Here is a 21,395-nt window from a genome sequence, read left to right on the forward strand (position 1 = left end):
CAAAAAAAATGCATATTTTAGCTATAAATCAGTTTTACATTACTGCTACCATCATAGTTACAGTAAGAAATCGCACGGGAGTAGCCAGAGAAAATACAGACACCAACGTCAACTACCTTATTACACTTCAGAAAACATTTCAGAGAAATATATGGTGGATAGCTAATGAAAGAGAAAGATCTTGTGAATACAGACAATATTTCAGATTCTTTAAATGTTTTACAGCGAAAACACCACATATATTCATGTTAGCTCACCACCAAATACAAAAAGAGAGACATATTTTTCACAGCACCGGTAGCATGCAGCTAGCATGCAGCTAGCATGCAAAGCCAACCTAACTAACCTAGAACTAACCTAAATAACCTAGAAAAAACTCCCTCAGATGACAGTCCTATAACATGTTACACAATAAATCTATGTTTTGTTCAAAAAAAATGCATATTTTAGCTATAAATCAGTTTTACATTACTGCTACCATCATAGCTACAGTAAGAAATCGCACGGCAGTAGCCAGAGAAAACAGACACCAACGTCTACTTCTAATTTCACATCAGAAAAGATTTCAGAAAAATATATGGTGGATAGCTAATGAAAGAGAAAGATCTTGTGAATACAGACAATATTTCCGATTTCTGAAGTGTTTTACAGCGAAAACACAATATATCGTTATATTAGCTTACTACAATAGCTAGCACACAGCAGCATTGATTCTAGTCAAACGCTAGCGATAGCACAGTTCGACAGATATATGAAAAAGCATCCCAAATTGGGTCCTTATCTTTGTTGATTTTCCATCAGAATGTTCTCCAAAGGGTCCTTTGTTCAGAACCGTGTTCATTTGGACCTAGAACGAACGATGTCCCTGTTGAATTAGCATGACACACTGGCCATGCCATGCTAACCTCTCCGTCTTGACAAAATTCTTGCGTCGCATCACGTCTAAAGTCCAGAATAAATTTCAATAATATAATTAAAGTATATTGAAAAAACATACTTTAGGATGATTTTGTGACATGTATCAAAGAAAATCGAAGCTGGAGGTCATATTCACCTATAACGAGTGTTTTCCAGGAGCGCGGTCCAGTTCCTACTTCGCGCCCAGAAAAAATTATAAAGTGCGCACTTATCACTCAAAGAGGTTCCTTTCAGTCCCTGACAGAGATAATCAAGTCCTTTTTTCTCTCACTTCCGCATGACAACCAGGGGAAGATGTGTGACGTGTTTGTACAGTCCCAAGTGCCAAGGCCTTTTATAGAGAGTATCTTGAAGAGAGACATAGCTTCTTGGAAAATTCACTTTTTCCAGAAAATGGGCTGTAAAAAGAGTTATGTTTCACTTAGAGAAATAATTAAACCTGTTTTAGAAACTAGAAGGTGTTTTATATCCAAAGGTAATAAATAATATGCATATTGTACGAGCAAGAATTGAGTACGAGGCCGTTTGAAATGGGCACCTTTTTTCTGGCTACTCAATAATTTCCCTTGCAGCCATAAGAGGTTAACCCATACCCTTACCCTAATCATGAACCTTACCTTAACCCTTACCTTAATTCGTACTTAAAACATTTTAAATGTCAACTTCAATAGGGTAGCAAGGACCATTAGAGATTCCATTAGAGAAGTCCATTCTATTCATTCTGTTTCTATGTCTGCTGCTGCATTGGGGGTGGGTTTCCTAGGCAACCGAAGACTAGTTTGCTTGTTTCAGCAAGGAGCAACAAAGTTTCATCCCATTGTTAAGAGTTCATGATACACTGTATATATATATACTGTATATTAAACGGTTATGGCAGTTATTTTCTTTTCTTGGCGGTCTTCATCCATAACCGTCGGTTACACGGTTATACAGTAATTGTGCCGGCCTATGTAGCAGTACACTGAAGCATGGGAATCAGAAGTAAACCTATACACCTGAGTAATGATGACAGATAGACTACAGGGATGGGTGTTTTCATAGAAATGTCATGCATTAAATCCAAGGCCTCCTTCAATGTTACGTTACATAAATAGCCTGTTAGGCTGTCAACTTCATGTTCTGCTGAGGGCTTGTTACTGATATATACACTACCGTTAAAAAGTTTTGGGTCACTTAGAAATGTTCTTGTTTTTTGAAAGCACATTTTTTGTCCTTTAAAATAACATCAAATTGATCAGAAATACACTGTAGACGTTGTTAATGTTGTAAATGACTATATATATATATATATATATATATATATATATATTATGACCTACATAATGTTATCTAGTAAAACTTTTGTAAATTCCCAAAAGCCAGACTTTGAATAAGACAAAGGAGACTGGAATGCAGGATGGATGAAAGAAGACCATAGGAAAGGATCAATACCTCTGATGTTATCTCTCTGCCTCACAATGGTCTTGATCAATAAATAAATAACCTCTCTAGAAATAAGAACTAACCAAGAAATAACCTCTCTAGAAATAAGAACTAACCAAGAAATAACCTCTCTAGAAATAAGAACTAACCAAGAAATAACCTCTCTAGAAATAAGAACTAACCAAGTAAAAATGCAATACATGGGGTATGGTTGCATAAGAGTATTTTGGAAAATGCAATTATCCACTATAGTGTGGAGGGATCACAAACATATCTTATCGCTTCTCTCTGTGTGTGTGTGTGTGCGCGTGTGGAGGGATCACAAACATATCTTATCGCTTCTCTGTGTGTGTGTGTGTGTGCGCGTGTGGAGGGATCACAAACATATCTTATCGCTTCTCTCTGTGTGTGTGTGTGTGCGCGTGTGGAGGGATCACAAACACACGTCCATCTGATCGCTTCTCTCCCGGTACCAAATCATATTAGTGTAATACGCTGCAGGAATTGTATCGTGCTGCAAGCAGCCCATGAGACACTGAGAAGAGGGCACAGAGATGAATCAGCTCATATTTCACCCGTTTTCCTTTGCATGTGTCCCCTCGGAGGTAATATGAAATGGGCTATGAAATAGAATAAAATTCATTCTCATTTGATCAAATGTTAAATAGCTGTACACATCGGAGTACAATACATCATGTAGAATGAGGAGATTGGTAGATGAAATGCCACAGATGATTGTCATTGTCTTTCTGAGTAGCTGGAATAAGAAAACATCTACAGTATTTAGTTGAGTAGCAGTGGTTTATCTGCTGTGATTGGTAGTGGTGGGGTGAAATAAGGGTCTTTACTGAATAGAGGTCTTAGCTACAATAGGAATCAATCGTCCCAAGTAAATCCTACTTCACTTACTGTAGTTCAAACCCAATGTGTCCTATCATAGCTGACACCCAATTCTTTCTGCAGACATATTGGAATCCCGTTCTATCACTCAAAGCCTTTTAACCCCCCATTCAAGTAGGATAAGGAGTGAGAGAAGAGAGTGATGGAAACAGCCAGAGATGGAGGAGGATTCACTGAGATGGGGGGATGAAGGGAAGGTAGCATGGAGGACAGCTGCACTGATGATGTATGGCATGGCTTAATCAATAAAGATCTAACATTAGAGCTTGGCTGGAAATGGGTTGTAGTGAAAGGTTGTTGAGCACACATGCTTACTGTCATTGTGGCCTGCACAATGCACAGACCTGGGAAATTATGACTTTCATTCTGTGTGCAGTGTATGAAGGGATTGCGGGGGCAGGGGAAAGGTGAGCATCGGAGGCTCAACCAAGGATATACTTTCATATCAGTCACAGTGCAGAAGATGACTGGTGTTATTTTCCCCCATAGCATACTAACTGTATACATCCGCATCCTAGAGAGAGAGAGCGGAAGAGAGAGAGACAGAGAGAGAGAGAGAGAGAGAGAGAGAGAGAGAGAGAGAGAGAGAGAGAGAGAGAGCAGAAGAGCGGAAGAGAGAGAGAGAGCAGAAGAGAGAGAGAGGGAATCTTGAGGTGTTATAGCCAGAGCCTTGAGACTCTGATAAAACCTATTGTATGGGTATATGAGGAATCTGTGTCTACAGTGGTGTGTTGATATAACCATGTCTGTGTTCAGCTGGTGAATGTGTTGATAAACACAATGAATTATGTTCTCTGTCTCTTCACAGTGAATACATACTGTACATTCTCAGTTCTGTATAAAAATTGTATAAAGAAAAAAAACATGTTCTCAGCTTATAGCCTGTTGGGGAAGGGGAACAGGTTTTTCCTTTAGCAAAGAAATGTAAAACCCTTCTTTTCCTCTTCTTGAACTTGCCTTTATCAATAGCCAGTGTGTATCTGGGTCAGGGTCGCGTTGCCCCTGCCTGCCTCTCCTTCAATGGTGGAAGCAGAGTGGAGCACACCTAACACAGTGAGACTAGGCTGCCATAGTGGTGTGCAATTTCCCTGCCTCCTGTCGCCCCATTGAATTCCCCTCTCCTTATTTGTAGGCTGTGTGATTGCCATTGTTGCCGCACTCTTTGTCTGCCTGTTCCTGTGTCTCCAAGTCATCTCTGACTGCTCTTCAACTTCCCCACTCTGATTTAAACAGTCACTCATTAATCCTTTATCTATCACCTTTGTTCTTCTAAATAAATGCATTGTGGGTCTTGGGACACACCAGGCGTATCTCCGCTCACAGAATGTTTATTGGGAGTAAGGTGACAAATGAAATCTCTCAATCGCTCAATTAAAAAATTCAAATGCACGTCATTGTCAATGCACACTATCAGTGTGATTTGTAAGAGCTTTTTAAAGGCATTATCTTTTGAGAGAGAGTCCTCTTTTTTTCATTTTCTCTTTCCTATGTACTTTTGAACCGGCATACTTACTATCAAAAGAAGGCCCTTGAACATTTCAAAAGGAGTTATGCAAAGCAAGGAAGGACACAACGTTAGTCAAATGGAAGTTAAATAGTTCTACCTTTTGTATTTCTACCTTTTTACCTCTTTCTACCACTGTATTGTGCGCAATGTCTAATATTAAAGAAGTCTTGAGGTATTGCTCGCCTGTGGTAGAGTATCTTATGATAAGCTGTATACCACACTATCTACCAAGAGAGTTCTCATCCATATTATTCGTAGCCGTCTATTTACCACCACAAACCGATGCTGGCACTAAGACCGCACTCAACCAACTCTATAAGGCCATAAGCAAACAAGAAAATGCTCATCCAGAAGCGGCGCTCCTAGGGGCCGGGGACTTTAATGCAGGCAAACTTAAATCAGCTTTACCTAATTTTTACCAGCATATCTCATGTACAACCAGAGGGGAAAAAACTCTAGGCCACCTTTACTCCACACACAGAGATGCATACAAAGCTCTCCCCCGCCCTCCATTTGGCAAATCAAACCATAATTCTATCCTCTGGATTCCTGCTTACAAGCAAAAACTAAAGCAGAAAGTACCAGTGACTTCCTCAATACGGAAGTGGTCAGATGACGCGGATGCTACTCTACAGGACTGTTTTGCTAGCATTTTTTGGAATAGGTTCCGGGATTCATGCAATGGCATTGAGGAGTAAACCACCTCAGTCATCGGCTTTGTCAATAAGCGCATCGACAACGTCATCCCCACAGTGACCATACGTACATATCCCATCCAGAAGCCATGGATTACAGGCAACATCCGCATCGAGCTAAAGGCTAGAGCTGCCACTTTCAAGGAGCGGGACAGAAATCCAGGTGCTTATAATAAATCCCGCTATGCCCTCAGATGAACCATCAAACAAGCAAAGCGTCAATACAGGATTAAGATTGAATCCTACAACACCTGCTCTGACACTCGTCGGATGTGGCAGGGCTTGAAAACTATTATGGACTACAAAGGGAAACCGAGACACAAGCTGCCCAGTGACGCGAGCCTACCAGACGAGCTAAAGGCCTTTTATGCTCGCTTCGAGGCAAGCAACACTGAAGCATGCACGAGAGCACCAGCTGTTCTGGATGACTGTGTGATTATGCTCTCGGTAGCCGATGTGAGCAAGACCTTTAAACACGTCAACATTCACAAAGCCGCGGGGCCAGACGGATTACCAGGAGGCAGGTGTCTTCACTGACATTTTCAACCTCTCCCTGACCGAGTCTGTAATACCTACATGTTTCAAGCAGACCACCATAGTCTCTGTGCCCAAGGAATCAAAGGGAATCTGACTAAATGATTACCGCCCCGTAGCACTCACATCGGTAGCCATGAAGTGCTTTGAAAGGATGGTCATGGCTCACATCAACAGCATCTTCCCGGATACCCTAGACCCACTCCAACTTGCATACCGCCCCAACAGATCCACAGATGACGCAATCTCAATCGCCCTCAACACTGCCCTTTCCCACCTGGACAAAAGAAACACCTATGTGATAATGCTCTTCATTGACTACAGCTCAGCGTTCAACACCATAGTGCCCACGAAGCTCATCACTAAGCTAAGGACCCTGAGACTTACCACCTCCCTCTGCAACCGGATCCTGGACTTCCTGACAGGCCGCACTCAGGTGGTAAGGGTAGGCAACAACATGTCTGCCACGCTGATCCTCAACACTGGAGCCCCTCAGGGGTGTGTACTTAGTCCCCTCCTGTACTCCCTGTTCACCCACGACTGCGTGGCCAAACACGACTTCAACACCATCATTAAGTGTGCTAACTACACAACAGTGGTAGGCCTGATCACCGACAACGATGAGACAGCCTATAGGGAGGAGGTCACAGTACTGGCAGTGTGGTGCCAGGACAACAACCTCTCCCTCAATGTGAGCAAGACAAAGGAGCTGATCGTGAACTACAGGAAAAGGTGGACCGAACAGGCCCCCATTAACATCGACTGGGCTGTAGTGGATCGGGTCGAGAGTTTCAAGTTCCTTAGCATCCACATCACCATCAAACTAACATGGTCCAAGCACACCAAAACAGTCGTGAAGAGGGCACGACAAAACCTTTTCCCCCTCAGGAGACTGAAAAGATTTGGCATGGGTCCCTAGATCCTCAAAAAGTTCTACAGCTACACCATCAAGAGCATCCTGACCGGTTGCATCCCGGCCTGGTATGGCAATTGCTCGGCATTTGACCGTAAGGCGCTACAGAGGGTAGTGCGTACGGCCCAGTACATCACTGGCGCCAAGCTTCCTGCCGTCCAGGACCTATATAATAGGCGGTGTCAAAGGGAAGCCCATAAAATTGTCAGAGACTCCAGTCACCCAAGTCATAGACTGTTTTCTCTGCTACGGCATGGCAAGTGGTACAGGAGCGCCAAGTCTAGGACCAAAAAGCTCCTTAACAGCTTCTACCCCCAAGCCATAAGACTGCTGAACAATTAATCAAATGGCCACCAGACTATTTACATTGACCCCCCCCCCCCCCCCTCCATTTGTTTTGTACACTGCTGCTACTCGCTGTTTATCATCTATGCATAGTCACTTCACCCCCACCTACATGTACAAATTACCTCAACTAACCTGTACCCCCGCACACTGACTCGATACCGGTACCCCCTGTATATAGCCTTGTTATTGTTATGTTATTGTGTTACTTTTTACATATTTTTTGCTTTAGTTTATTTGGTAAATATTTTCTTAACTCTTCTTGAACTGCACTGTTGGTTAAGGGCTTGTAAGTAAGCATTTCACGGTAAGGTCTACACTTGTTGTATTCGGCACATTTGACAAATAATGTTTGATTTGATATGATATGTGTTGTATTAACTGCTGTATAAAGGTTGTGATGGGTCAGTAGTGCTGTGATGGGGATGGTCAGTGTGAGGTCTGTTGTCTCTCTGGTGCTCACTCAGGTCAGTGCTGTGATGGGGATGGTCAGTGTGAGGTCTGTTGTCTCTGGTGCTCACTCAGGTCAGTGCTGTGATGGGGATGGTCAGTGTGAGGTCTGTTGTCTCTCTGGTGCTCACTCAGGTCAGTGCTGTGATGGGGATGGTCAGTGTGAGGTCTGTTGTCTCTCTGGTGCTCACTCAGGTCAGTGCTGTGATGGGGATGGTCAGTGTGAGGTCTGTTGTCTCTGGTGCTCACTCAGGTCAGTGCTGTGATGGGGATGGTCAGTGTGAGGTCTGTTGTCTCTGGTGCTCACTCAGGTCAGTGCTGTGATGGGGATGGTCAGTGTGAGGTCTGTTGTCTCTCTGGTGCTCACTCAGGTCAGTGCTGTGATGGGGATGGTCAGTGTGAGGTCTGTTGTCTCTCTGGTGCTCACTCAGGTCAGTGCTGTGATGGGGATGGTCAGTGTGAGGTCTGTTGTCTCTCTGGTGCTCACTCAGGTCAGTGCTGTGCCATTAGACACAGGGAGGGAAATTAGCAGGAGACCAAGATCTTAGAGATCTCCCCTCTCTCTCTCTCTCTCTCTCTCTCTCTCTCTCTCTCTCTCTCTCTCTCTCTCTCTCTCTCTCTCTCTCTCTCTCTCTCTCTCTCTCTCTCTCTCTCTCTCTCTCTCTCTCTCTCTCTCTCTCTCTCTCTCTCTCTCACACTCTCACACTTTCAGTGCTGTGCCATTAGACACAGGGAGGGAAATTAGCAGGAGACCAAGATCTTAGAGATCTCCCCTCTCTCTCTCTCTCTCTCTCTCTCTCTCTCTCTCTCTCTCTCTCTCTCTCTCTCTCTCTCTCTCTCTCTTGCTCTTTTTTTCTCTTTCTCTCTCTTTCTCTCTCTCTTTTTTCTCTCTCTCTTTCTTGTTCTGTCTTACATCTCTCTCTCTCTCTCTTCTCTCCCTCTCTCACACTTTCTCATATGCTCTCATAAATGCAAATTCAGAAATGCAAATGTCTTCCCTTAGGCCTAATTTTGCATGGCTCTTGGTTCACCATTAGATGAACCCTGGCCTTTTCTCGCTGTTGTCTTTTATCTAGCAGGGAACGTTTTTTTAGTAGTTTGTTACTTTTTATTACCGTCAGGGAAGACCTGTGGTTTAAATCGCCATGAATCCTTTATTATAGAAAGGAATAATTCGTTTGATAAATTGCACTTGAACTGATAGTAAAAGCTTCAAACTGTTTGTTCTGTTTCCTCTGTTTCCCAACGGTTGTCTTCTCGAGGGCAGGTTAGTCTGTCGCGTGTCACCTGGTGACTGTCACACCTCACACACCACCATTGTTTCACTCAGCGCTCAAAAACATTAAAGGCACAATCAGGGATTTCAATAGCCTTGGCCTCTGTCTTTGGTAAGCTGAAGGATGGGTCACGGTTAATGTAAACACTTTCAAATTCGAAAGCTATTGGATGCAAGGACTTGATCCATGAGATCAACGTCATCATTTGATTGATTGTTATAAATGATATTCCCCGTCGTAGTACAAGTGTCTGTTTTACCCTATCATAACCCACAATCCAAGGTTGTATTACTCCATCCATTGTTTATCAATCCATCTCATTTTATCACTACAACCATTTGTAAATCAACAGTTGTTACAACAGCTGTTCCAAGTTGTTCTAAGTTCTTTGCAGTAGGTTTTTGTCATTTTAGTCGGTAAACAATTATTTTTGTTGTTTAAAAATATGTTTAATTAATGACCATTGAACCACATTAAATCTTATAGATGGTGTATTTAAAGAACAAAATAATCAATCATCAATAATAATCAACCTTATCTCTGGTTCTATCTGTGTCACGCCCTGACCTTAGAGATCCTTTTTATGTCTCTATTTTTGGTTTGGTCAGGGCGTGAGTTGGGGGGGGGGGTATTCTATGTTCTATGTTGTGTATTTCTTTGTGTTTGGCCGGGTGTGGTTCTCAATCAGAGGCAGCTGTCTATCGTTGTCTCTGATTGAGAACCATACTTAGGTAGCCCTTTTTTCCACCTGTCTTTGTGGGAAGTTGACTTTGTTTAGGGCACTTTGCCTTTGAGCTTCACGGTTTGTTTTTGTAGTGTTTATTGTTTTGTTTGGTGTCATTTTGATTAAATAAAGAAAATGTACGCTCACCACGCTGCACCTTGGTCCTCTCCTTTCAACAGCCGTGACAATCTGACATGTTTCTTTGTTTGAAGCAATATTTGCCCTTTTTCCACTAATACAATTTAAAGATTTAATCTACCAAAGCAATTATTTTGAGCAATTATCTACTCTTACATCATAATGAGTAAAGCTTTTTGGGAGAAGTAGCCGGGTTATTGCTAGGAGCGATGTGTTATTGTGTGGTTTGTTCTTCTTTGGCTTTGAAATAATGTTCTTCATGAGTTTTTAAAGTGTTTTTCTTGTTTCCCTCCTTTAGATAACAATCTCACTATAATATATCCCACGGCTATATTTCCACTTTACTTCTTCTCTTCTGTGGCCCCCTCAAGTCTAAAATCTGCCTCTTAGAAGCACATCAGGAGCAGAGTGACTTCTCAAATGATTTGTTCGTTGCTGTGGAAAGTTGCCATGGCTTCTTTCAGAGTTGGAGGGACTATAAAGAGACTCATAAATATAGATATGGATGGTTGGATGGCTGAAAGGGTGATCACCTTTAGTATGTAGAGAAAGGAAATAACAATAATGGGAAGAGGCCTGATGATGTAATGAATAAGAGATGGGTAATTAACAGCAGACTGAAGGTAGGAGAGGGAGGGGGATAGGAGAGGAAAGGGAGGAGGAGGAGGGGGATGGGAGAGGGAAGGGAGAAGGAGGAGAGGGATGTGAGAGGGAAGGTAGGAGGAGGAGGATGGGTGAGGGAAGGGAGGAGGAGGAGGGGGATGGGAGAGGGAAGGGAGGAGGAGGAGGGGGATGGGAGAGGGAAGGGAGGAGGAGGAGGAGGAGGGGGAAAGGAGATGGAAGGTAGGAGGAGGAGGGGGATGGGAGAGGGAAGGTAGGATGAGGAGGGGGATGGGAGAGGGAAGGGGGGAGGAGGAGGGGGATGGGAGAGGGAAGGGAGGAGGAGGATGGGGAAAGGAGATGGAAGGTAGGAGGAGCAGGGGGATGGGAGAGGGAAGGGAGGGAGGAGGAGGATGGGAGAGGGAAGATAGGATGAGGAGGGGGATGGGAGAGGGAAGGGAGGAGGAGGAGGGGGATGGGAGAGGGAAGGTAGGATGAGGAGGGGGATGGGAGAGGGAAGGGGGGAGGAGGAGGGGGATGGGAGAGGGAAGGGAGGAGGAGGAGGGGGAAAGGAGATGGAAGGTAGGAGGAGCAGGGGGATGGGAGAGGGAAGGTAGGATGAGGAGGGGGATGGGAGAGGGAAGGGGGAGAAGGAGGGGGATGGGAGAGGGAAGGGAGGAGGAGGAGGGGGAAAGGAGATGGAAGGTAGGATGAGGAGGGGGATGGAGAGGGAAGGTAGGATGAGGAGGGGGATGGGAGAGGGAAGGTAGGATGAGGAGGGGGATGGGAGAGGGAAGGGGGGAGGAGGAGGGGGATGGGAGAGGGAAGGGAGGAGGAGGAGGGGGAAAGGAGATGGAAGGTAGGAGGAGCAGGGGGATGGGAGAGGGAAGGGAGGGAGGAGGAGGAGGATGGGAGAGGGAAGATAGGATGAGGAGGGGGATGGGAGAGGGAAGGGAGGAGGAGGAGGGGGATGGGAGAGGGAAGGGAGGAGGAGGAGGGGGAAAGGAGACAGAAGGTAGGAGGAGCAGGGGGATGGGAGAGGGAAGGGAGGAGGAGGAGGATGGGAGAGGGAAGGTAGGAGAAGGAGGGGGATGGGAGAGGGAAGGTAGGAGGAGGAGGGGGATGGGAGAGGGAAGGTAGGAGGAGGAGGGGGATGGGAGAGGGAAAGTAGGAGGAGGAGGGGGATGGGAGAGGGAAGGTAGGAGGAGGAGGGGGATGGGAGAGGGAATGTAGGAGAAGGGTGATGGGAGAGGGAAGGTAGGAGGTGGTGGATGGGAGAGGGAAGGTAGGAGGAGGAGGGGGATGGGAGAGGGAAGTTAGGAGGAGGAGGGGGATGGGAGAGGGAAGGTAGGAGGAGGAGGGGGATGGGAGAGGGAAGTTAGGAGGGGGGTGGGAGAGGGAAGGTTAGGAGGAGGAGGGGGATGGGAGAGGGAAGGCAGGAGGGGGTGGGAGAGGGAAGGTAGGAGGAGGAGGGGGATGGGAGAGGGAAGGTAGGAGGAGGAGGGGGATGGGAGAGGGAAGATAGTAGGTGGGGGATGGGAGAGGGAAGGTAGGAGGCAGAGGGGGATGGGAGAGGGAAGATAGGAGGAGGAGGGGGATGGGAGAGGGAACGTAGGAGGAGGGGGATGGGAGAGGGAAGGTAGGAGGGGGTGGGAGAGGGAAAGTAGGAGGAGGAGGGGGATGGGAGAGGGAAGGTAGAAGGAGGAGGGGGATGGGAGAGGGAAGGGAGGAGGAGGAGGGGGAAAGGAGACGGAAGGTAGGAGGAGCAGGGGGATGGGAGAGGGAAGGGAGGAGGAGGAGGATGGGAGAGGGAAGGTAGGAAAAGGAGGGGGATGGGAGAGGGAAGGTAGGAGGAGGAGGGGGATGGGAGAGGGAAGGTAGGGGGAGGAGGGGGATGGGAGAGGGAAAGTAGGAGGAGGAGGGGGATGGGAGAGGGAAGGTAGGAGGAGGAGGGGGATGGGAGAGGGAATGTAGGAGAAGGGTGATGGGAGAGGGAAGGTAGGAGGTGGTGGATGGGAGAGGGAAGGTAGGAGGAGGAGGGGGATGGGAGAGGGAAGTTAGGAGGAGGAGGGGGATGGGAGAGGGAAGATAGGAGGATGAGGGGGATGGGAGAGGGAAGGTAGGAGGGGGATGGGAGAGGGAAGGTTAGGAGGAGGAGGGGGATGGGAGAGGGAAGGTAGGAGGGGGTGGGAGAGGGAAGGTAGGAGGAGGAGGGGGATGGGAGAGGGAAGGTAGGAGGAGGAGGGGGATGGGAGAGGGAAGATAGGAGGTGGGGGATGGGAGAGGGAAGGTAGGAGGCGGAGGGGGATGGGAGAGGGAAAATAGGAGGAGGAGGGGGATGGGAGAGGGAACGTAGGAGGAGGGGGATGGGAGAGGGAAGGTAGGAGGGGGTGGGAGAGGGAAAGTAGGAGGAGGAGGGGGATGGGAGAGGGAAGGTAGAAGGAGGAGGGGGATGGGAGAGGGAAAGTAGGAAGTAGGAAGGGTAGAGCCTACAGTAAATATGTTATGGGACATGGGTGTTTAATGGTAATGGTTGTCTGCAGATAGGAGTATTCTGCATTCATCAATCTCTTTAGCCGCCCTACTGCCATTTGAATGGGAAGTGCATTGTGTAAAGTTTTCTCACTCAGTTGCATTCGGTTGCAAGTACATCTCTTACCCAATGGTGCATTTTACTCTCCTTGGTGTTTTTTTTTAGCATTTTATCCAGCATGTTCATGTATACAAAGAGTTGGCTGACAGATCTACAGTGTGTGTGTGCAAACGCACGTGTCTGAGAGAAATATCGACAGAGAGAAAGATGCTCCATCACCATAGCAACGTTTCCTATGTGCTAAGAGTGTATGGTTGCTAACGGGGTGTGTGTGTGTGTGTGTGTGTGTGTGTGTGTGTGTGTGTGTGTGTGTGTGTGTGTGTGTGTGTGTGTGTGTGTGTGTGTGTGTGTGTGTGTGTGTGTGTGTGTGTGTGTGCGTGTGTGTGTGTGTGTGACTGACTGACTGACTGAGGGACCACTATGTGGGGTCCTGGTTTTCATCTACAGTATTAAAACCCTGTGAAGACTCCCACCAGTAAGGAGATTAGATTGTGACCTTTCAGTTTCATCTGTGTACATGTGGCAGAGCACCTGTGTGTGCTGGGCTTCTGTTTTCATCCTGTGTCTGGGTCATCCAGCGCTGCCTTCCTCTACGCCACTTTCTGTACGATGGAAGAACAGAAGAAGTAGCCAATCTCTCATGAGGGGGTCTACCAGGAAATTAGATTTCTTGATGACTGTGTGTATGTGTACGTGCATGCCGGACTGCGTGCGTGCGTAAATTTGTGTGTGTGTGTTCATATGCATGTATCCATGGAGTGCACTCACTACTCTTGTGTTTGTTTTGCATGCTATCCCATGTGACTGAGTTCCTTCCTGTGTGCATGTGTGAACTGTATGTGTCCATATACCGATATAGGATCTTAATGGCATATGGAGGTGTGCATTTCAGGCGTTGGCTGTGTGTGTACTATGTGGTCTGTCTGGCAGTAGGGACTGAGGGGGGAGAGGGAGGAGAGAGCAGTAATTATGGACTCCTCATATTCAGCAGAACAGAGGGAAGTCATTTGTTGCTGGATATTTAATCAGCAGAGATAACAAGGCTGACTGCAGCTGCCATGGCAGGCTGACTGACTGGGGAAGACACACAGCGACATCATTTCCTCCCGTCTTTAATATAACCTAACCACACTGTTATTTATTTCCCAACTTATTTCTGCTGTTCCTATAACCATTATCACCTCTCTCTGTGTGTCTCTCTCTCCACCTCTATTCTCTCACTCCACTCTCCTCTTTTCCATTCTCGCTCTCTGTTGTCTCATTTCTTTCCTTTTATTTTCCCATATCTATCTACCTCTCCCTCAATCTCCACTACTCCCCCTCCCTTTACTTTGGTATTCACCTGTTACCCATCTTCCTCTTCACTGGTCATTCTCCATCCATCTCTCCCTCTCTCTATCCCTCCCTCTCTCAGGGTGCAGGTAGAATTCTATGAGAATGAAAACACTTTCAAGGAGCGCCTCAAGCTGTTCTTCATCAAAAACCAAAGATCCAGTGAGTTGTTAATGTTCAGACAGGGAGTTCCTACTTATTGTCCTATAGACTGGCTGTCATTACATAATCCTTTCTGTTTGGGTGTTCCTTCACATGATTGGTTGCTTCGTTAAGTGCTCTGTCGGTGGTGTTCCCTAAGTGGTTTTGACTGTGTGTGACATGTTGTCCTCTTGCTCTAGCTATATTCCTGTATGTCTATATGTTCTGTATGTCCTATCAATGTCCACTGTGTCCCATTAATGTTCTCAATAACCCAAATCTGTGTTTACACTGGCAGTCCAATTCTGATCTTTTACCCAATTATTGGCAAAAGATCTGATCGGATTGTTCAAAAGACCAATTAGTGGCAAAAGATCAGAATTGGGCTGCCTGTGTAAACACAGCCATTGATTGATGATAATGTATTATGTTTAATTCATTAATTCATTGACTTTATTGCTTAAGTCCTTGACTTGCTGTGGTTGGTTTATGTGCTGCAGGTCTGAGGGTGAGGCTGTTCAACTTCTCTCTGAAAGTATTGAGCTGTCTCCTTTACATGGTCAGAGTCCTACTGGACGACCCACAGGAGGAGAGACAGGACTGGTGAGGAAGGGGGGGTAAATAAGAGTGGCTTTAGTGTTGGAGAGGGAGTGAGGAGTATTGGTGGAGAGGGAGTGGGGAGTATTGGTGGAGATGAAGTGAGGAGTATCAGTGGAGAGGGAGTGAGGAGCATTGGTGGAGATGGAGTGAGGAGTATCAGTGGAGAGGGAGTGAGGAGTATCAGTGGAGAGGGAGTGAGGAGTATCAGTGGAGAGGGAGTGAGGAGCATTGGTGGAGAGGGAGTGAGGAGTATCAGTGGAGAGGGAGTGAGGAGCATTGGTGGAGATGGAGTGAGGAGTATCAGTGGAGAGGGAGTGAGGAGTATTGGTGGAGAGGGAGTGAGGAACATTGGTGGAGAGGGAGTGAGGAGTATCAGTGGATAGGGAGTGAGGAGTATTGGTGGAGAGGGAGTGAAGAGTATCAGTGGAGAGGGAGTGAGGAGCATTGGTGGAGATGGAGTGAGGAGTATTGGTGGAGAGGGAGTGAGGAGTATCAGTGGATAGGGAGTGAGGAGTATTGGTGGAGAGTGAGTGAAGAGTATCAGTGGCGAGGGAGTGAGGAGTATTGGTGGGGAGTGAGTGAAGAGTATCAGTGGAGAGGGGGTGAGGAGTATTGGTGGAGAGGGAGTGAAGAGTATCAGTGGAGAGGGAGTGAGGAGTATCAGTGGAGAGGGGGTGAGGAGTATTGGTGGAGAGGGAGTTAGGAGTATTGGTGGAGAGGGAGTTAGGAGTATTGGTGGAGAGGGAGTGAGGAGTATTGGTGGAGAGGAAGTGAGGAGTAATGGTGGAGAGGGAGTGAGGAGTATTGGTGGAGAGGAAGTGAGGAGTATTGGTGGAGAGTGGTCAGTCAGTACTTACCATGGAGCAAGAGGGATATGTAAAGATGAGATGTAAGGGTTAGGTTTAAGGTAGTTTCGCTTGGCCAGGGGCTGGGAGATTGAGACCAGATGTAGGGAAGGACAGTGGAAAGGGAAAGAGTAGGGGCTAGAGAAATGGGTAATGTTGAGAACACCGGCGTTACAATTCTGGAGGAAATAGAGAGAGAGAATTTTGAGGTCATATAGGATGGGGTTGAGGAACACAGGACGCTAGAACTCTTTGAATGTCCTAACATGACACGTTTCAGTCCTCTTGTTGTGCATGTTTCCCCCTGTAGTCTGGACTGTTCCAAACATGACACGTTTCAGTCCTCTTGTTGTGCATGTTTCCCCCTGTAGTCTGGACTGTTCCAAACATGACACGTTTCAGTCCTCTTGTTGTGCATGTTTCCCCCTATAGTCTGGACTGTTCCAAACATGACACGTTTCAGTCCTCTTGTTGTGCATGTTTCCCCCTGTAGTCTGGACTGTTCCAAACATGACACGTTTCAGTCCTCTTGTTGTGCATGTTTCCCCCTGTAGTCTGGACTGTTCCAAACATGACACGTTTCAGTCCTCTTGTTGTGCATGTTTCCCCCTGTAGTCTGGACTGTTCCAAACAGAATGCATCGGTCCACCCCAGCAGGACCCAGTTTGACTGGTAAGTTTACATGTTTATGTCCTATTCATCTTTAATGAGGAGCCAAGACTGGTCTGGGAGTCTAATACAGAGGGTCACAGAGATGTTTATCCTGTGTCCACTACAGAGCACTGTAATGAGACCATGTACAACAGACAGTTAATGACACTGTGAGTAATAGAGAGGTTGGAGATGTAGACATGGTACATTATGCAGGTTGACGTTTATTGTCATGACTCTTGCCCTGGAGGCAGAACTGAGCTATTTCCGCTAGATGGGTCAACTGCATAGAAAAAAATGGCTATATTTTAAAAATGTATGAAAACAAAAATGTGCTTTTTGGTCTTAATTTAAAGTTATGGTTAGGCATTAGGGTTAGCAGTGTGGTTAAGTTTAGGGTTAGGATTTGATGACTTTGTGGCTGTGCCAGCTAGTGACCATTCTGCCTCCAGGGCAAGATTCATGACAATAAATGCCAACCTGCAAACATTACATTATTGCAGTAGCACATTAGTTTGTCACAATGTTACCTGTATGGATTTCATGCCAACATAATATGTACTGTATGTAGTGTCCATATAACCTAATTAGCAGCTGCTGTCTGTATACCAGTCAAAGACTGATACAGGAAATGTCTTGGGGCTGCTGTGAGTGTGTGCACTAGACCAGAGCCTGAAGGGGAATTAAACATAAACTTTTTGAATTAGGATTCTTGGGACTGATGATTTGCACTTAAAAGTGAACTTAGTTTGCACTCATCCAAAATGTACTTACTAGGAGTGGAATATCCAGCGGTGTAGACTGAGATTCAAAGGCACGGGTGAGTGAGTGAGTGAGTGAGTGAGTGAGTGAGTGAGTGAGTGAGTGAGTGAGTGAGTGAGTGAGTGAGTGAGTGAGTGAGTGAGTGAGTGAGAGAGTGAGTGAGTGAGTGAGTGAGTAAGTGACCAACAAACCGACCGTCCAACTGACAGAGTATGTCCCAGATGTGACTGGGTCCTTGGGCTCTGCCTCCAGTCCTGCTCAGGGTGGTGACACTGTGTAAACTCTGGCTATAAATTAATAAGGAGTATGACAGAGTGTGCTTAATACTGACTTTGGCTGGCCGTTGCTCCAGACAGCACACTAAGAGGACACACACACACTCCAGGCAGCAGACTCAGAAGGCAGCACTCAGGCAGCCATGATAAGCCCCGAGAGGCCTCTGGATAGACCCTCTTTCTCACACAAAGCTGTAAATCTGCATTCATGTTATCTGCGAAAATTGATTGTGATGCTTTTTCACAGAGGAAGTCTGGCAGCTGTAGTTCACAACCACTCGCTTGTGAACAACATAATTACAAGAGGCGTTATGTCGTTGGATTGATCATATTTGAAAGGGAGTCCTTTTAATATTTGCCCCAGTTACATCTCCTTTTTCTTTTCTTCTCCCTCTTCCTTTCCTTTTTCCTCTCCCTTCTTTCATTTCCTTTTTCCTCTCCCTTCTTTCATTTCCTTTTTCCTCTCCCTTCTTTCCTCTCCTCCCTCTGTGTCATGTATGATGTGCTCTCTTTGTTCTGTGTCTGCAGGTCTCTTATCATCTGGGTGAATAGGCCTCTGCCTCTGTGGGCTCTACAGGTCAGACACAATGTTGAACTGTCATATTAACAAGGCTGTCTGCACGCACACACACGCACAAACACGCACGCGCGCACGCACGCAGGCAGGCACGCAGGCAGGCACGCACACACACACACACACACACACACAGACATGCGAGCACACACACACACAGACACACACACACACTCTCTCTCTGGTTTATTGCTTCACTTTAACTTCTTATTGATGGAGTTCAATCATCAAAATGATGATTCCACCCACTCTCTGTCTCTCTCACTCTCTATTGCTGTTACTACTCCAATCTTTCTCTCTTTCTTTCTCTCTCTCTCTCCTTTCATCTCTCTCCAGGTGCTTGTAGCTTTCATCAGCTTTTTCGAGACCATGTTGCTTGTGTATCTCAGCTACAAGGTGAGTGACTGTAAATCTGTTCCCTGTAAATGTACAGAATTATACTGACACCAGAGTTGCCAACTTAATACTGTAATTTTGCTGTAATGTATTTTACAGTACTATTTCCCTTACTGTAAAACAGATTACAGCATCCCAAAATTACAGTATTGCGCTGGTAACTCTGGTGCCAGGTCAATGCTGTAAATTTGCAGTGAAATTCTCACTGAAATCTAAATGTAAGAAAAACTATTAATTTGTACATAAAATAAATATATTTAAATTGGTAACAATATCAACAACAAATTACACAAAATAATTGACTATTGAAGTAACAACAGTTAACACATATGTAACCAATTAAGAGCAGCACTACAACACTAATTTAAAAACAATATTGTTTGCCTGTGTGTGGGGGGTGTGGGGAGACAGAGACTAAGAGAGAGAGGAAGTTCAAATTGGGATTGGGTACAATCCTAGACCCATGATCAGGGTCAACTCTATTTGGGGTAAGGGTGTTCAGAGGCGGTGAAACACACAACGGGACAGTTTGGACAGTAGAGCATCCAGGAGAGAGAAGTCAGCGCAGAATCAGGTGTTCATCATGGGGCTCCGTAACAATCCTCTTCAGTTCTGATTTGTCAGCTCTTCTCACCCTTAGGACAAGCATAGAACAATACATCATAGAATGAGAGACAGAGAGCACCAGGGATGTTACCCTGAGGGTAACAAGATAGGTGACAAGGGACATATGTGTACTTACCTCACTAGAGGTCATTCAAACGGAGAGCCCAGTGAACCCAATCACACAGGGTTGGGACATCTGAGAACACTGTGTCCCTGTGCTGTTGCCGTTCATGCTCTCCCTATTGAGTAGACTGTATCAAGGTGACATCTAGATGGCTACCAATATTACTTATTTATTGTGTAGGCTACTATCCCACTTGAAATATAATCCTGGGACAGAATAAATTGGCCACTTTACTAGCTACCGCCGGCAACACTGTGTTACAGCTGCTCAGTGGCAAACACCTCGATACAATACAGGTGCAGTGCTCATTCGAATCCGCTTTGGTGGCTGGCGACTGGTGTAACGGCCCACGACGTGGTTTATGTGCAAAATTCAGCCTGTCAATCAGGAAAAATAAACGTTGCGCAGATAATAATATGGATAATATATTTTGAACTGCTAGAAACAAACCATTATCTCTGTAGTAATAGTGAAAACATAACAGTCACTAATCTGTGCTCAGTTTATTCTCTATGGCACTCAGAGGCTGTGGTGTACCTAAAAGCCTATAATCACAACAATTATTATCTGGGTTGTGTCAACTTGAGCTAGCTAACTAGCTGGCTAGATAGATAGATAGCAAAAGTTAGCCAGCTAGCTGGCTAAATTAGCTAAGAAAAATTGCAGTAATTCAACTTTGGCTAGCAATAAAAATACTTATTAACAAGTCAAGGTACCTACCCAGAAGCTGCTGAAAATATTCTTCCACTTCACAGCCGCTTCAAGAAGATATTTACTAAAATAGTAATGTGTCTCACCCGACAGGTTGGCACCTGAAACTGATCATTTGAATCTACAGTAGGCATAAGCTATTAGTGTAAAAAAATACAATATGTTAGAGTAATTTTTACAGGAAGCTTCCAATTACAGTCAATAACATTATTTTTGACCTGTTCACCGGACGTGCTACCTTGTCCCGGGACCTGCTGTTTTCGACTCTCTCTCTCTACCGCACCTGCTGTCTCTAACTCTGAATGATCGGCTATGAAACTGACATTCACTCCTGAGGTGCTGACCTGTTGCACCATCTACAACCACTGTGATTATTATTATTTGACCCTGCTGGTCATCTATGAACATTTGAACATCTTGGCCATGTACTGTTATAATCTCCACCCGGCACAGCCAGAAGAGGACTGGCCACCCCTCAGAGCCTGGTTCCTCTCTAGGTTTCTTCCCTAGCCACCGTGCTTCTACATCTGCATTTCTTGCTGTTTGGGGTTTTAGACTAGGTTTCTGTATAGCACTTTGTGACATCGGCTGATATAAAAAGGGCTTTTTAAATAAACTTGATTGATTGATTGATTATGTTTCATCATTTTACCATAATACAGTGCTATCTAATGCTGTAAAACACATGTACTGTATTTTACTGGGAGTTCTACTGTGTTTTAGTGTTGAGATTACAGAAACGGAGTCCCTTCACAGACACTGCTGGAGATGGATAGCTATTTTGGTGCCCCACAAAACAACAAGCCTCAGTCTGTGTATGTTTATGTAGCTACATGTGACATGTCCTGGGGGAATGTACTTTATATCTCATCATTTGATCCTTTGATATATCCTATGATATACAGTCTAGATTAAGCATATATCTGAGCAGGGCCGTCTCCAGGCATAAGTGACGTAAGCGGTTGCTTAGGGCCCCCGGTACCCACATTTGTTTTGGGGGGGTGGGACTCAGTCGGGGTCTCAAATTACTGTTGAGAGTTAGAATAGTAGAATAACCAAGGTTCAATATTAAAATGTGGTTGTGTATCAGCAGTTTTTCTATTGTTATGTCAGTCACTGACTGTCACTCAATTCACCAGGTCAGCTAACGATTGTTAGATTGGTAAGTTAGTCTAGCCAGCTATCTAAACTTGTAGTAGTCATAATCATGGCCGAATACCGACCAAGCACGCAGGGCATGTGCCCAGTGGCCCTGACCTCCAAGAGGCCCCCATTGATTTTGTTGGTCACTTTCACTCAGATATCATTAACATGTGTAGAATTGCATGAAATGTGTTATAAAAATTGTTAAACTTCTCTCCG

At 45.5% G+C, this 21,395-nt stretch overlaps 1 protein-coding gene across 1 annotated transcript in view; it reads left to right on the plus strand.

Annotated features, from left to right (window-relative positions):
• Positions 1 to 21,395, plus strand: part of LOC139565107 (potassium channel subfamily T member 2-like) — a 96,110-nt gene that overhangs the window by 21,550 nt on the left and 53,165 nt on the right. The window contains exons 3-7 of the mRNA XM_071385194.1: positions 14,431 to 14,510; positions 14,990 to 15,092; positions 16,550 to 16,606; positions 18,151 to 18,199; positions 18,533 to 18,592. Coding sequence (XP_071241295.1) covers positions 14,431 to 14,510; positions 14,990 to 15,092; positions 16,550 to 16,606; positions 18,151 to 18,199; positions 18,533 to 18,592 — 349 coding nt within the window. The remainder of the gene's footprint in view (positions 1 to 14,430; positions 14,511 to 14,989; positions 15,093 to 16,549; positions 16,607 to 18,150; positions 18,200 to 18,532; positions 18,593 to 21,395) is intronic.

The sequence above is a fragment of the Salvelinus alpinus genome, chromosome 36, assembly GCF_045679555.1.
Source record: "Salvelinus alpinus chromosome 36, SLU_Salpinus.1, whole genome shotgun sequence".
NCBI lineage: Eukaryota > Metazoa > Chordata > Actinopteri > Salmoniformes > Salmonidae > Salvelinus > Salvelinus alpinus.